The sequence below is a fragment of the Rutidosis leptorrhynchoides genome, chromosome 2 (genome assembly GCF_046630445.1).
Source record: "Rutidosis leptorrhynchoides isolate AG116_Rl617_1_P2 chromosome 2, CSIRO_AGI_Rlap_v1, whole genome shotgun sequence".
Lineage (NCBI taxonomy): Eukaryota > Viridiplantae > Streptophyta > Magnoliopsida > Asterales > Asteraceae > Rutidosis > Rutidosis leptorrhynchoides.
In genome coordinates, this window is record NC_092334.1 from 358,544,834 (window position 1) to 358,558,326 (window position 13,493).

Sequence of the window (13,493 nt, forward strand, 5' to 3'; positions counted from 1 at the left end):
CACCATTTCTCACACTTACAAAGTGTTTCTTTCTTTCTCTACATTATCATCTTTGTTCTTACATTTCATTATTAGCATTCTTAATCAAGAATCAAACCACTAAAGGTAGTTATAAGCCTACTGAATTATAACATCAAGAATCAAACCACTAAAGGTAGTTATAAGCCTACTGAATTATAACACGTTATCAGCACGATAATCTTAATACTAATTATGGTTGGCTTTGCCACCTAAATGATATATGGTCGGTTATACCACCTGAATAATATATGGTCGACACTGTCGCCTAATTATCATTTATGTTACTAACATTTATATTTCTATTATCTAACATTTATATGGTCGACACTGTCACCTAATTATCATTTATGTTATATAACATTTATTTATGATTGCTTACATATGGTCGACACTGTCGCCTACTTATCATTTATGTTATATTAAATTTATGTTTAATGTTTATATACTTATGAATATAAATTGACTCTAATTTATCATGTTGTTTGTTTTAATTTTTGATAATAAAAAATGTCGAATCTGGAAAAGTTAAATTTACTCCTTTAGAATCAACTGGAAACAACTACATGCCATGGGTTATAAAAGTAAAAATGCATCTTAAATCAATGGGCATTCTTGAAACCATAAATGAAAACAACACTTGTTCTGAAAAAGAACAAGCAACGGCATGTTGCTTTATTCATCAACATATTGATGAATGCTTACAAAATAATTATGTGACTGTAGAAGATCCCCATGTTTTATGGGAAGGTCTCAAAAGCAGATTCAATAATCAAAGAGAAATTTTACTTCCAGCTGCTATGGATCAATGGAGAACATTAAGGTTCCAAGACTTTAAGAAAGTAAATGAATACAACTCAGCTCTGTATAATACAGTCTCACAACTTAAATTCTGTGGACATGAAATAAGTGATGCAGACATGTTGGAGAAAACTTTCTCCACAATGAATGCTGCCAACATCACAGTGCAAAGAAATTTGAGAATGCTAAAGTTCAACACATATCCTGAACTTAATTCATATCTCTTGGTTGCAGAGCAAAATGATGAGCTATTAATGAAAAATCAACAATCCCGTCCTACTGGTACACTTGCAATCCCTGAAGCAAATACTGCAAATAATTATAAACAGGGACAAGGACGCGGGCAAGGTCGTGGTTATAATAACCATCGCCATCATCATGCCAAAAGCCATAACTATGGTAGAAACCATCCTTATGGTAATGGGAATGGGCGTGGACGTGGCTGTGGTCGTGGCCGTGGTGGTCAAAGAAACAATAATCCACGAAAATATAAATATCAACCACAAAACAAGCCCACTAAACAAGATGTTGAAGAAAATTCTTCTAAAAATTCTGAAGAATCTTGCTACAGATGTGGTAGAATGGGCCACTGGGCTTATACTTGTCGAACATCTAAACATTTTGTTAAGATGTATCAGGATTCGCTGAAAGATAAAGAAAAGGAAGTAAACTTTGTGGATAACGTCGATCCAACAGTCACTGAGAAACCATCTGATTTATATGAAGATTTCTTGAATGTTTAAGTTGTGTGTCTTTCGAAAAATAAACGATTTAATATCGTCTGTCTTTGTCATTATGTTTGCTAAATGTTTCAGTACTATCTATTTGCGTGTAAAATATTGTGTAATATTAATGTACTCACTATTTATTTCTTATATATGAAGTTCAATATGAATTTTGCTGGAATACAACATCAATCAAGTGGTGGAGATCTCTGTATAGCAGACAGTGGAACTACACACACTATACTTAAATCCGAGAAATATTTTATTGATCTAAAACCAACGGAAGGAACTATACATACAATATCAGGACCTACTAACTTGATAAAAGGGATAGGAAAGGCAAATTTCATACTACCAAATGGTACAAAATTTTTAATAAATGATGCCTTATTTTCTCCCAAGTCAAGCAGAAATTTATTGAGTTTCTCCGACATATACCTTAACGGGTATGATTATCAGTCAGTGACAACAGAAAATGAGAAATATTTAAGTATCACTGACAAGAGTCATGTGGTTGAAAAACTGCCAAGACTTAGTTCTGGATTACATTATACACATATAAATATACCAGAAATACATATGGTAGTTAACGAAAAATATATTGATCCTGGTGTATTCAGTTTATGGCATAACAGATTAGGCCATCCAGGATCAACAATGATGAAAAGGATTATTGAATGTACTCATGGACATCCACTAAAGGATAGAAAAATCCATCATGATACAATGGTTCCATGTACATCTTGCTCTTTTGGAAAATTGATAAGTAGACCCTCACCACTTAAGGTTGAGAAAGAATCACCAATGTTTCTTGAAAGAATTCAAGGTGATATATGTGGACCAATTCATCCACCATGTGGACCTTTTAGATATTTCATGGTTCTAATAGACGCATCTAGCAGATGGTCTCATGTTTGTCTGTTATCAAGCCGTAATGTGGCATTTGCAAAATTTCTTGCCCAAATTATTAAATTGAGAGCTCATTTTTCTGATTACACCATTAAAAGGGTGAGACTTGATAATGCTGGTGAATTTACATCTCAAGCATTTAATGACTATTGCATGTCTATAGGAATTGTTGTTGAACATTCTGTTGCTCATGTGCATACACAAAATGGTTTAGCCGAGTCATTGATTAAACGTTTACAGTTAATCGCTAGACCATTGATAATGAGAACAAAACTCCCTGTATCTATATGGGGTCATGCAATTTTACATGCTGCTGCATTGATTCGCATCAGACCAAGTGCAAGTCATAAATATTCCCCCCTACAACTTGCTTTTGGTTAAGAGCCAAATATTTCCCATCTTAGAACATTTGGTTGTGCAGTGTATGTTCCAATTGTGACACCACAACGTACAAAAATGGGTCCTCAAAGGAGGTTGGGAATATATGTTGGATATGAAACATCTTCAATATTAAGGTATATTGAACTTATGACAGGTGACGTTTTTACAGCACGTTTTACTGATTGTCATTTTAATGAAACATTGTTCCCTAGATTAGGGGGAGAAATGAAAAATAAAGAAAATGATGTTTCACGGTGTGAACCTCAATTAAAGTATCTTGATCCTCGCACAAAAGAATGCGAGACAGAAGTTCAAAAGATAATGCATATACAAGAACTTGCAAATCAATTGCCTGATGCATTTACAGATACAAAAACGGTGACAAAATCATATATACCAGCAGTAAATACTCCAGCTCGAATTGAAATTCCAAAAGCTGGCAATAACGTCACTCATGAATCTTTGCCACGTCAGAAACGTGGAAGACCAATTGGTTCAAAGGATAAAAATCCTCGAAAAAGAAAATCAGCTGATAATGAAGTAAAAGAAAGTGTTCAAGAAGAACCACAAATCAGTACTCCTACTGCAGAGGAGATTGATGATGTCAATACAGAAATTGCAATCAATTATGCATATTCAAAAATATTATGGAACCGAAATGAAATGAAAAATCTTGATGAGAAATTTTCATTTAATGTTGCATATGACATCATGAATAATGATGATGATCCAGAACCAACATCTATGGTTGAATGTCAAAATAGACATGATTGGGCTCAATGGAAAGAAGCAATACGAGCTGAATTAGAATCACTCAATAAAAGAAAAGTTTTCGGATCCATCATTCTCACTCCTAAAGATGTGAAACCTGTAGGATACAGATGGATTTTTGTCCAAAAAAGAAATGAGAAAAATGAAGTTACAAGGTATAAAGCTAGACTTGTAGCTCAAGGTTTTTCTCAAAGACCGGGAATTGATTATGAAGAAACTTATTCCCCTGTTATGGATGCAATTACTTTTAGATACTTAATCAGCCTGGCAGTTTCTAAAAATTTAGAAATGCATCTCATGGATGTTGTGACTACTTATCTATATGGATCACTTGATAGTGATATATATATGAAGATACCTGAAGGATTTAAGGTACCAGAAGCATCAAATGCAAAACCCAAAGAAATGTATTCGATTAAATTACAAAGATCGTTATATGGGTTAAAACAATCGGGACGTATGTGGTATAACCGATTAAGTGATTACTTGATAAGCAAAGGGTATACAAATAACCTTACTTGTCCTTGTGTTTTCATTAAGAAAACAACATCTGGATATGTGATCATAGCTGTTTATGTTGATGATCTTAACATCATAGGTACAAATAAAGAGATCCATGAAGCCATTCAACTTCTAAAGAAAGAATTTGAAATGAAAGATCTCGGAAAAACCAAGTATTGCCTTGGTTTACAAATTGAGCATATGCCTAATGGTTTACTTATACATCAAACAACATATACTGAAAAGATTCTGAAACGTTTCAATATGGACAAGGCAAAACCATTAAGTACTCCTATGGTTGTTAGATCACTCAATGTTGAAACTGATCCATTTCGTCCATGTGAAGATCATGAAGATATTCTTGAACCAGAAGTACCATATCTTAGTGCAATTGGAGCTCTTATGTATCTTACAAATTGTACAAGACCTGACATTTCTTTTGCAGTTAATTTGTTAGCAAGGTTCAGCTCTGCTCCTACCAAAAGACACTGGAATGGGATCAAACACATATTTCGATACCTTCGAGGAACTACTGATTTAGGATTATTTTATTCTAACGAATCAAAACAAGATTTGGTTGGTTATGCTGATGCAGGTTATTTATCTGATCCACATAAAGCTAAATCTCAAACTGGATATGTATTTCTAAATGGAGGTACTGCAATATCATGGCGTTCTCAAAAACAAACACTTGTTGCTACATCATCAAATCATGCCGAAGTGATTGCATTACATGAAGCTACTCGGGAATGTTTTTGGTTGAGATCAATGACACAAATCATTACTGATTCTTGTGGACTAGAACGCGATAAAAGTCCAACAATTATCTATGAAGATAATGCAGCTTGCATAGCACAGATGAAAGAAGGGTATATCAAAAGTGACCGAACCAAACACATACCTCCTAGATTCTTCTCATACACTCAAAATCTCATTAAGGACAACGAGATTGAAATGAGATATGTTCAATCCAGCAAAAACTCTGCTAATCTTTTCACGAAAGCACTTCCAACTGCTATTTTCAGAACACACGTTCATAACATTGGCATGAGACATGTTCAAAAGATGTAACAACCAAAGCGATGTCTACTTGAGGGGGAGTCAACTCCATGCTGCACTCTTTTTCCCTTAGCTAAAGTTTTTCCCACTGAGTTTTCTTTAGCAAGGTTTTTAACGAGGCAGTAACTTACAGTTGATCTTCAACAAACAAAATTGCTATCCAAGGGGGAGTGTTATAATATATATAAATATATATATATATATATATATATATATATATATATATATATATATATATATATATATATATATATATATATATATATATATATATATATATATATATATATATATAAATGGATAGTCAATTATTGATACACAAAAGTAATATTATTGTATTACCTAAACTTGTGATATTTTTGCTATAAATAGCCATGAATGCAAGCATTAAACTTGCACCATTTCTCACACTTACAAAGTGTTTCTTTCTTTCTCTCCATTATCATCTTTGTTCTTACATTTCATTATTAGCATTCTTAATCAAGAATCAAACCACTAAAGGTAGTTATAAGCCTACTGAATTATAACATCAAGAATCAAACCACTAAAGGTAGTTATAAGCCTACTGAATTATAACAATTTATACGTTATCATATCCCTAGTCTATTTCAATTAGCTTGTAATATAGGTCCATTATGTAAAACTAACTCATTTGTATTTATATTGAGATGAATGAGAAGAGTAGATTTATTGGAAATTATTATCAACATGCCCCTAATTGTAAGTGTTGCTGCTGCATTCAGGACCCTATTCATTTATTTCAATCGCAATATTAGATCACTTGATGGTTATACAATGCAATCATATCACAGGTTACCACCACCATGCAAAGATTCAAAGCCCTACCAGTACTCTTCTTAGCACCTTGGCGTTGTATTCTAGGCAGGGGCGGAATATACTAGGGGCAGGGCGGGGCACCCGCCCAGCTGGATTTTTTTTTTTAAATAATTTACACACAAAAAAAAAAATTTACTAAAAAATAACGTTTTTTTAGTGTTCCCCCAGCTGTCAATGAAAAATTTAATAAATTTTTACCCCCGCCCCATCTGTGGCTTGGTTCAAGTTCCGCCACTAATTCTAGGTCCCTTTTTGCTGGTTTCAACCGTGCATTGAAGAATTTCATAATTTACTGCATAGTGTTAAGTTCCATAGAGTTAGTAACAGAGTTCAGTAGCGGGTCTAAACGGGTAAATTCTGTAGGGCTGATCAGTGGGAGTGAGTTGACTACAAACACTTCACTTAACTTTCTTAATAAATCAATTTTCAATATCAAGATTGTAATATGATTTACAAAAGCCAACTTTGTACACCCAAAGTCCAAAACCATGTAATTTGAAATACATATACAATTATACAAAGAATGAGTATCGATCACGATCATGGGACACTTACAACGATGGGGCTCCTAACCTGATGCACACCATCATCCCATGTCAAAGCACTCGAAACAATCGAGTTATCTAGCGCTTGTATACTTCCTTGCACCGACAAGCTGAAAGTCAGCTTCTCCCCAAGTTTCGTAAACCGTAGCACATTCGGTTCTACAACTATTTGTAAATTATTTCTAACATGAGGTGGTGTTATGACAGCTCTATATGTGGATGTTGCAGACCCGACATTTGTAACAGTCCGGTTGAAACTTGAATCAATGGGTTCGTTTCGCAGTGTAGGGATGAAAAAAGTAGGCATATTTAGATCCTTAGTTTGCTCCATTAGTTGAGTGCAGCTACTGCTGTTGACCCCAGTTATGATTCTTATTTGTTCGGTGCTATATTGTTCTTGGCATAAAAAACTTGCGTAGTCAGGCTCATCAGCATCGTATACAAGACCAGGTTTTACTGCTTTTATCGGGTTAAGATGGCCAGCTCCATATGCAAATTCTGCATCCGGGTTGACCACAGAGCTCATAGGAGAAGCTGCAGTTAATTTTGCAATCACATTATTAGTATTTCGTGTAAAGATTATTTTGTTCTGTTAGTGCAGTGTCTTTAAGATTGCCAATGGCACATGTTTCTATCTTTTGAGGGGCAAAATATATCAAAGTAACGATTATTACTCCTAAACGATATTCTTCTTTTAGTCCTCGAGCATGTGTTTAAGGGCATCGGGGTCTGTGCACAAAATAAATGGCCTAGGAGAAATGACGAATCCAGGATGAAAACCCAATGGAGTACAAAAAAAAAGTCAAAGCTAATTATATTTTTAAGGTACCTTAGTGGTTGTTTAGCTCAAAAAAACCATAAATTTTAAAATTCTATGGGTCCTATAGTTAAATTTAATGGTGTCATATACAATTTCAAAAGTACATTGTATAAAAGATTTTCAAAGTTATGGGTTCATCGGACCCGCAGCCTCTTATGTAGAATCACCTCTTCCCGGAGGATCTCGTTCCCAAACTATGTCATCAGCTTGATTTACCTCCACATGTTGGGCACGGGATTGTCCGGTGTGGTTCGGTTAAGGTTTTTGGAACAAAACAATTTTTTTCACAAAATTCATTTTGTATGTAAACGTTTTTTTTTTTGAGGAGGCAAGTGCCACCCTTGGATCCGCCTCTGCAAGTATCAACCAACCATAAGTTTATAAAAAGGCCCATTTGCAGACACTATATTGGATGGTTTAATGTTGTGGCATAAACCAATCTTTAAGGCATATTTTTAGGCCTACATACCAACATTTCACTACTGAACATTAACGTTACCTGTAGTCATGAGAGCGGACTTAATGGCTGCAGGAGACCAAGTTGGGTTGAACGTTTTAATATACGCAGCTATCCCACTAACGTGTGGGCATGCCATTGACGTTCCTGATATCATATTGAAACCAACCGCTCGGTGGTCCCCATCCATTTGGCTAATTGGAGCAACAGGTGGCCATGCTGCTAGAATTCTTACCCCAGGAGCAGTTATGTCTGGCTGCAAAATTTTAAAATTTGGTTATGACCATCGTTGACCAAGTCAACTAATATCAAATGCTATATGAATTACCTTGAGGATGTTTCGATGTAACGGATCAGGACCTCTTGATGAGAATGCAGGAACATATGGTGCTGATGAATTATTGATATCTTCACTCGTCATTATAACAGCAGTTGCATTTCTGTAACCAATATTTTTTTTAATTAGAATATTATGTTTATTAGTTTCATGAGAAACTTATGTTTGATTATTTACCTTGTTGATCGAATGTATTGTAAGATATCTGTTGCTCGATCATCGTTCACGACACTAACAGGCAATGAAAAAGAGCCAACGTTTTCAAAATAGGGTCCCGAGTATCTCATGATAGAACCAACAGCACTAGCCAAAACCTCAGCTTCTCCGGTAGTAGGTGCGTCACATAATATTATTTTTCCTTTCACTAAATTTTTGTCTAACGAGTTTTTGATGCAAAACCTGATGCAAATTTCATGATATGCCCATCAAATAGAAATTATACTCATTAGCAGAGTATATTAGATTTATATGAATTCAATAAATAAAATATTTATTCAAATTATACAGAGAATACATTCAAATTAGTTTAACTTTATGTTCTAGATATATGTTTACCTTCCTATTGAGCTATTGAAACCGGCTGTGATGTTGGGGACGTCTCCAGCATAAACTAAAGGATACATTCCATCAAGTTTGAACGGGTTCACCGAAACTCCCTGAGATAACATTTTATATAAAGATCAAAAAGACTGTAGAATTTGATGTTTAGATACCATTTGTTTCATAATGTTATGAAAAACTACTCTGTGTATGAAATTACACTCAAAGCAGACCCAAGAGATACTGAAACAACCCTCAAATTTGACCCAAAAGATGCACGAGCCGTGTGCCTATCACACTCCAAGAGTCTATCGGCCCTCATAGCTAAAGCAGTGGACTAATTGAGTATCTTTAGGTTTCAGCTAAAAACTTAGTTAGCCAGTACTATAAACTTATAATGGACTCCAAAGTCTTTTTACAATCCAATGTGGGACAGGTCGTTACAGTGTGCTTTAAGATACATGCTTCAGACATTTTATGAATTCGTCGTCACATTTTAGCATACGTTTAGGCACATTAATTTAGCATATATAACTAATAGAGAGATAGTACTTACATCTATAATCCTACCGTTGCCTAGTCTTACTCGGGTGATTATTTGAGGATTTATACTGCTGGCAGCTACGGAAAGAACCCATGGAGCAATACTGCTGGTTGTTTGTAACCTTGGGCCATCATTTCCAGCAGATTGCACAGTCAGTATTCCGTTTTTCATGGCATGAAAGGAACCGATAGCCGAACCATGTGTTATAAACTCTCTGGCAAATTTGCCCCCCACAGAAATGGTGATTATGTCAACACCATCAGCAATTGCGGCATCAAAAGCAGAAAGTACGTCGACATCTGAACACCCCCTTGTCCAACAAACCTTGTAGACTGCTATCCTCGCCCTGGGCACACCCCCTCGAGCTGTCCCTGTGTGGAGTCCTAATAGGTTCGCATTCCTCACTATGTTTCCTGCAGCCGTGGATGCAGTGTGGGTCCCATGTCCGTCAGAGTCTCTTGGTGATTGATATTCTTTAGGGTCATATCTTCCATCTGCCCTGAAGTATCTTGCTCCGATTATTTTGCTGTAATTCGCACGGCCATATATTATAAGATTGCGATCATATTCGTTGTATGTTATAAAGCATGTGTAATGTTTGGGTTACATATCCCAAATTGTGTCCAACTTTACCCGAAAATTTGATTGTAACATCTAACTCATGTTTTGCATCAAGTACTTATGTACAGGTACTTAATGCATGACAAATAGTGGATTTATTTAAAACTTGACAAAAAATAATTAAATAAAATAAAAACATGAGTGAAAAAACGAAACAACTATATAGAATATCGATCAAAGAGATTGAATGTTTACTTGTTGCAAGAGAAATTGCCTTGGCAAATGCCTTTCCATTTAGCTGGAGGAGGACCATATCCGACGTCACTAAAACTGGCTGATTCCGGCCATATTCCAGTGTCAAAAACTCCAATTATGATGTCACTTTCAGTTGTTGATCTGTTGACTTTAAGTTGGAAGCCTAAAAAGTCCCACGAACCGGTTGTCGCAAGTTTACTATTTCTACTCCGGAACACAGATACAACCCCTTCCATACCTATAAATGAAACACAAAACCTTAGAGCTGATCATATGATTTTGTTCCAGATGATTTAGCTTAAAAGTTCACACACACACACACAGAGTTTATATATATATATATATATATATATATATATATATATATATATATATATATATATATATATATATATATATATAGGGGCAGGATCAATAGAAAGTAACCAATCGGGGGAAGCAAAAAAAAAAAATTTTTACGTTTTTTTTTAAAAAAAAATTTTTCCGGCATCAAAATCACACGAAAATATGAACATTTAGAAGAGACACTTCGTGATGAATGTTATTATTTAGGCGGGAAAACGATCGACAAAAATAACATTCAAGATAATAATATTGTTCGTGAAGAATATGAAAGTTTTTTTTTCATGTTTTGTGAAATAAAATTTAGCCCGATTTAGAGTTTAGGGTTTAGTGTTTGGTGTTTTGGGTTTATTCCATAAACCCAAAAAACCAAACCCTAAACCCTAAACCCTAAACCGTTCGTGTTAAAAACTCAATCTAAATCCTAAATCTAAACCCTAAATCTAAACCCTAAACCCTAAATTTCTAAACCCTAATATCTAAACCCTATAAACCCTAATATCTAAACCCTAATATCTAAACCCCAATAGCTAAAACCTCAAAATACGCTTGAAAAACACGATAATTGTTATATATTACTTCTTCGAGCGTTTTCCCGCAAAAAAAAAAAACATTAATCACAAAGTGTCTCTACTAAATGTTCATATTTTCATCTCATCTATAATGTTCGTGAACAAAGTTTTTTCAAAAAACGAAAAAAAGAAAAAAGTTTTTGCTTCCCCCGCTTCCCCCCGAATGGTTACTTCCCTCTTGATCCTACCACTATATATATATATATATATATATATATATATATATATATATATATATATATATATATATATATATATATATATATATATATATATATATATATATATATATATATATATATATATAGTGAAAGGATCTATGAAGAACTTAGATAGAGAGAGAACTCATAGCACCAAAGGGTTTAGTAGAAGGGTTTAGAATTGGGGTTTAGAAATTGGGGTTTAAAAATTAGGGTTTAGAAATTGGGGTTTAGAAATTAGGGTTTAGATTGAGTTTTTAACACGAACGGTTTAGAGTTTAGCGTTTAGGGTTTTGGGTTTAGGGACTAAACCCAAAACCCTAAACCCTAAACTCTAAATCGGGCTAAATTTAAAAAAAAAAAAAAAAATTCGAAAATTTTTTCCCAGAATTTTTTTTTTAAAGTTTTCCACGTCAGCATGCTGACGTCAGTCTGACTGCCACGTCAGCAGACTGACTGCCACATCAGCACACGTGGCTCTGCGATGATGTGGCAGTCAGTATGCTGACGTGGCAGTCAGTCTGCTGACGTGGCAGTCACAGACCGCTGACGTCAGCATGCTGACATGGAAAACTTTTAAAAAAAATAATAATTTCAATAAAAAACTTTTTTTTCGAATTTTTTTTTTTTTTTCGAATTTTTTTGTTCAAAGAATAGGTGCATGTACATTGTGAGTTCTCTAGGTTCTCTCTCTACCTAAGTTCTCCATGGATCCTCACCCTATATATATATATATATATATATATATATATATATATATATATATATATATATATATATATATGATACATATATACCTGATAGTTTATTAGCCTCCTCTTTGGTAAGTCTTGCCGAAAATCCATGGAAGCTTTTGGTGTATCTTTGAAGCAGATATCTCCTTGCGTCCCTGATATAAAAAGCAAGATTCAAAATAATCCTAAGTACAATTTTTTGATCCAATCATAAAACCCAAAATTAACATATTGAGAACTCACTAATATATACAGGTTGTAGCACAATATAACGAGCTTACAGTACTATGTCTGAAATCAGTATCATGCAATAGGATAAAACTAACTAGAAACACCTGAATAGTATAGCAGGCCTACTTACATTGTAGAACAATAAATGAAACCTATAATTTTTATTTGAGAATGCTAAAGGTAGTCTTTACGTTTATCCATACCATATAGTATGAGTTTACAAACTTTATTTAATTAATTACAAAGTATAATTATTTCTTTTTAGTATCGATTTTTCTAACTTTATTTTGGTATTAATATTATTCATGACAAGTTGGCGTTGTTAATATGAAATTAAATTATATATGACATGCTTAAACGTAGCCATTAGAGTCACGTTTATCATTTTCTTTTTTATATTTTCAAAACTCTCAAGTTGGGCCACAACAGTGTTCAATGAGTGATGAGTGACTCACAACTTAATAACGCACACGAGGATTATGAATTGAGAGGATCCTGATCCAAAAGAATTTATATAGGAGATATCTACTTAATTGGTTTTATTTTCTAATATAATCCGGAGTATATAATATCCAATTTATATACCTTCCTTTTTTTAAAAAAAAAAGGTCACCAACAGTTATAATTAGCACTCTCAGACTAATCAGGCGAGCATAGATATAACAATTAACAACCAAACGATTTTTTTCATTAATAGTATATGTTATGTACTTTCACCTTCTCTCTACGGTAATTAAAATGAATAATGAGATCAATTCATGGTATATATAGTAGGCATTTACCTGCCAACAACTTGTTGTAACATGTTCAAATGTAGGGAGGATGCAGTTGTATGATCCAGATGGTTGTGACCCATATACACCACATATACCTGATACATATAACAGCTACTTTAACTTCCATTATATTTATATTTATATACATATATATAATAGAGAATAATTTTGTGGTATAATAAATGAACGTACCTTTCTATTATCATTGTGATCAGCCTGAACTGAGTTGAACAGAAGCAGCAGAAGGAAGCAAATATTTGAAATGAGGGAGACTTGGCGTGTCATTTGAGGCATAAAGTTTGTTTGATAATCAGTTATCATTCAAGATTAGTCTATATATACTAATAATTTGTTTTGTGTTGATTGCTAATAAATGTAGGAAATGGTCCAAGTGTTGAAAAAGGCAATATGCTTATTGCAAACATGGTCAAATATGTCAATTTTGTCTGAGTATTTCTCATATTATATTTATACTTGTATCATCTACTCGTTGAAGAAAAATGAATATGACAGGAAACTTATATATGGTACATCTTTAGTTAGTTTATTAAAACTCGTAGACGTACCCTAAATATAT

The 13,493-nt window shown here is 34.0% G+C and overlaps 1 protein-coding gene across 1 annotated transcript; it reads right to left on the bottom strand.

Moving 5' to 3' along the window:
* Positions 1–6,453: 6,453 nt before the first annotated feature.
* LOC139891992 (cucumisin-like) lies at positions 6,454–13,201 on the bottom strand. Its single transcript, XM_071875013.1, has 10 exons — positions 13,109–13,201; positions 12,923–13,011; positions 11,973–12,064; positions 10,062–10,299; positions 9,258–9,771; positions 8,717–8,817; positions 8,339–8,560; positions 8,153–8,264; positions 7,867–8,080; positions 6,454–7,081 (listed from the first exon to the last, which is right to left on the bottom strand). The coding sequence occupies exons 1-10, from the start codon at positions 13,199–13,201 to the stop codon at positions 6,543–6,545; spliced, it is 2,214 nt and encodes a 737-aa protein (XP_071731114.1). The 3' UTR covers positions 6,454–6,542.
* Positions 13,202–13,493: the final 292 nt, after the last annotated feature.